The sequence below is a fragment of the Varroa jacobsoni genome, unplaced genomic scaffold (assembly GCF_002532875.2).
Source record: "Varroa jacobsoni isolate VJ856 unplaced genomic scaffold, vjacob_1.0 scaffold_97, whole genome shotgun sequence".
Taxonomy (NCBI): domain Eukaryota; kingdom Metazoa; phylum Arthropoda; class Arachnida; order Mesostigmata; family Varroidae; genus Varroa; species Varroa jacobsoni.
In genome coordinates, this window is record NW_019212999.1 from 99,518 (window position 1) to 103,465 (window position 3,948).

The 3,948-nt window shown below is 36.3% G+C and overlaps 1 protein-coding gene across 4 annotated transcripts in view; it reads right to left on the reverse strand.

Moving 5' to 3' along the window:
• Nucleotides 1-926: 926 nt before the first annotated feature.
• The window catches only part of LOC111264566 (fibulin-7), a 6,075-nt gene continuing 3,053 nt past the window's right edge, over nucleotides 927-3,948 (reverse strand). For all 4 annotated transcript variants that reach the window (XM_022840598.2, XM_022840618.2, XM_022840607.2 and 1 more), the window contains 3 exons: nucleotides 3,783-3,920; nucleotides 2,989-3,129; nucleotides 927-2,510 (listed from right to left, as the gene is read on the reverse strand). In XM_022840598.2, the coding sequence (XP_022696333.1) occupies nucleotides 2,374-2,510; nucleotides 2,989-3,129; nucleotides 3,783-3,920 (416 nt within the window). In that variant the 3' untranslated portion in view covers nucleotides 927-2,373. The remainder of the gene's footprint in view (nucleotides 2,511-2,988; nucleotides 3,130-3,782; nucleotides 3,921-3,948) is intronic.

Here is a 3,948-nt window from a genome sequence, read left to right on the forward strand (position 1 = left end):
TTTAGGTTAAGTTTAGGTTAAATGATTAAGATTGTTTCTTCAAATGCATACAAAACAGCATATGAAGTGCCCACGTAGTCAAACAGCCGTTCTCGCGTCTGGGAGCAGTAACTCCTTTACTGTGCAAAAGCGGAACATTCCTGTGGATCGCTTAATGTAACACCCAGTCGATTTCAATTGATATATATAAATACATCCTCCAGCCATTAGTAATGGCTCGGAAAAAGTACCGTTTCTCCGATCTCCGTTAAAATGGAATCAATGCAATTTTTATGCTATTCGACACAAAAACACAGCCATGACGATCGTCGCACATTGTCAAACACTTGCGCTGTTTATAATTTTTATGGAACATGGTGTATATGCTTAAACATAATAATAGTACATATTTACCCCTACGACAGATAATTTGGCGAATTAACTCTGGAATTAGTTATAAGAGAAATTATTAGTTGCAGGGTTATGAGTTCCTAAAAGTTTTACTTACGATAATACTTATTCGGTGCACCCATGTCTCTTTGCATTTATTACTTATTTAAGAACTAAGACGATTTTTTTTATGCAGAGGCACAAACATCGAAATACAGTTCTTCAGCTGTTGTATGAAGGCTGGCTTTGTTTATAGGAATAAAATAGCACACTAACGAAAGTATAGATGCACGGAACTAATTTTGTGTTCCCGTGTGTGACGGTGTAACCTGAACGGCTTTGGCTATTAAGCTTTCGAACATGTAAAATAGTTTATATTCGAATTCTGGCGCAGGCATAATTCGTTATAATGGAAGCCAGCCGTCTGAAGCAGTGCGTAACTGCGGCACCGGACGTAAAGCTGGTAACATCCAGTATTGTTTTTTTTTTATTTTTTCAACGACACATACTGGAGATAGTCGTTGTGAAATAGGTTGCGGGAAGGAACATAAACGAGATGATTTATTATGTAACTTTATTCTCTAATCTATTATTATTATTGGCAATGCTGAGGAATTGAAATTATTCTGTGCAAAGTAGCTTATTACCCGTAGAATGGTTTCATTTGTCTCTGATATCTTGATTCAGTTTTTTTTACTTATCTGCAAGTGGTGTGCATATTTTAGCAAAAAAGTTTACCACAATGGTATTGCACAGTACTAATTGATGAGGTGTTTGTTATGATCCAATGCTAAAGAGAATTAAAATCGTTCAAAATTGTACACTTACACAATTCCATAGAAAATGAAAGTAGCACTTGGTTTATTACACTCATTTTTGTATTTCTAGATAATTTTAGTTTTTTGAGTTTTTTTTTTTCTGGATGAATCAATATTGCGCATGTATTAGATATTACTATAGCCATAGGCTTGCCAAGTCGCCTAACATACAAAACGGTAATAAATATGTATATATAGGAGATGACTGCTTATATCTCTTTGCGGGTCATATCGTGTGCAGTTATTTAATAAATTTGTTGTATTCGACTCGAAGTTCCAAAATCAAAATAAATGAATACAAGTTCCAAGCTCTACCTGAGTATACACATTGCACATAAAAGATATTTAGGAAATGCCGTAGCTCTAAATGTTGACTTTACTGCATATGTACGCATTAAAGTAAATTTCATGAAAATAACAAACGAAACAACATCCTTCATTTTAAACGTTGAGATTCTCAGTGATAATTTTAGGTGGACTTTTCTGTTGTTTGTGGTCTACAAATGTCTAAATTTAATAGGTGGTTGCTTTCTAAGGCTGCCTGTGCAAGCCTAAGGCATCTGTAAAATTTCTGTACTCGCTTGTTCAAACAACTCGAGGATGTTCTCCACATGACACCTGCCGTTATCTTGACATCGTAGACAATTGGATTAATTGGATCATCACATCCACAAAAATTAAGATGATCATCTGCTAGTTCGAAGGGCGATAAATTTCCAAATATGTTATAATTATACGGTACAATGTTTATGAGGACTACCATTTATGAAAACCGTAATACTTTGGGTATCTAATAGGGTATGAGGCAGCACCTTGATTTAAATTAGCGTAAACAGGAAGAGCTCCTGATAACAAACATTCTATAATAAATCTGACACAAGCGAAGTCAATAACTAGACCGCTTCTTTCACCCTTGAACTAGTTTTCAACATTGTTCAAGTGTCAATTGCTCTAAGACAGAACCATTTCTTAACCGAACTCATCATATATATATATATATATATATATATAAATTTTTCAAAGAAATAATTGGGTTAATGGAAAACGACTGTGACGAAATGAAACAATCAAATCTAAGATTGTTTAGGATCACAGCATTTTGGGTTTTATGTTACTAATTGTCTGATAAGTTGAATGATCCAGGCTTCTAATGAGGACGAGGCAAAGCAGGCTAATATCTCTGCCGCTACTTCACTTCTAGTGTTAAGGAGGGGGAAGGTGATCCAGTGTTTAAAGGCATTTCACAGTTGTATCCTCCCAAGGTGTTAATACACTCCTCGTTATGAGCACACGAATCCGTTTCTTCCATGCATTCATCAATATCTATAAAAGTCAAAGCAAGTAACAACGTATTAATGCAAAAATTACAGATGGGATACTGCACAAAGACAGCGAATCAACTCCTGACTCTAATACTAACGAAGCATATGTATCGCGTACTCGAATTTGGACATGAGAGCAAAACATTTCTGCTGGAATATTTCGCACAAGAAAAATATCTTTGTCCTAGAAGACGAATGATGCCGTAAATCCGGAGAGACAAATTTGGGGACGGGCTGCACGCCTAGCAGAATTTAACGAAACTGTAAAGCTAATAGTCGCGCGGTACTCTAAGTCTTACATAGAGACACAATCACAACCGTAATCTAGTCTAATAATCTGAAACAGTAAAAATCAGTGAAAGAGGTACTGTCGATTCGGCTCTTCAGATAAATACAATCTTATTGAAAAGACATAACCAATACCTGAATATCGCCATAGGGTTTAAGCCCGAGCGAGCTAATCGATTGGAAAGACTCACCTGCGCAGTCCCAAATATTGGGTATCATTCTGAAGCCTTTCTGGCATGGGGGTACACACATGTACGAGCCATGAAGATTTTTGCAAAGTTCTTTCCGTCCGTCACACAAATGAGCGCCCAGACCCTGACACTCATTGATGTCTTTCGTAAACCACAACGAAGCACCAAATCATACTGTTATTACTATTCTTACTGTTATTATTAAATAATATTTCGAAATTTTTCCAAATATAAATAAAAAATAAATTATTGGAAAAAATGATCAAAGAAAGATAATACGATACGCGTATGACCGACTCGCTAAGGCAACGAATGGAACGTAAACTCATTTGCCGGTACGTTCACGTTTGTCCGTAAGTAGATGCGTGGTGAAGGTGATTACGTTAGGCCAAACCAAAAGAGAGATAAATCGATAGCTTATTTGATTCTAATCATATTTTCTACAGAGATTTCCAGTAAAGTCAACAGCGTTTGAATACTAGATCAAGCATATGTTGCCCCGTTTCAATATAATCAACCGTAGAATATTTCCTGTTTTTATTAAATTAAGCTAAACTGAGGTTCGTTTCTGAGTGTATCTTTCATATATTTTTTGCGTATTTTTTGTACACAATTAAAATTAAGAAACTGCAGCGTTTAAAGATTCTTGAATTATTGTGTTTCTCTCTATCGGCTGCGAAATCTAGCAGGCGCAGTTAGAATTACACGGAACAAGCAAGATGGCGATAATGAGAATTGGTAAATTCAATAGAAAGATCAATGCCGGCATTGTTGTTGCCGTAGACATTACTAACCAACACAGCCTTTCCGGTTCTGGTAGCTGTATCCCTGGGGGCAACTCCGTTCGGATGAGTTGAGGCATCTAAACCCATTCTGCTCGTTAACACAAGTTTGACTGCGAGCACACGGCTTTTTCACACACTCGTCAATTTCTGAAATTAATTAAATTACACATCCAAT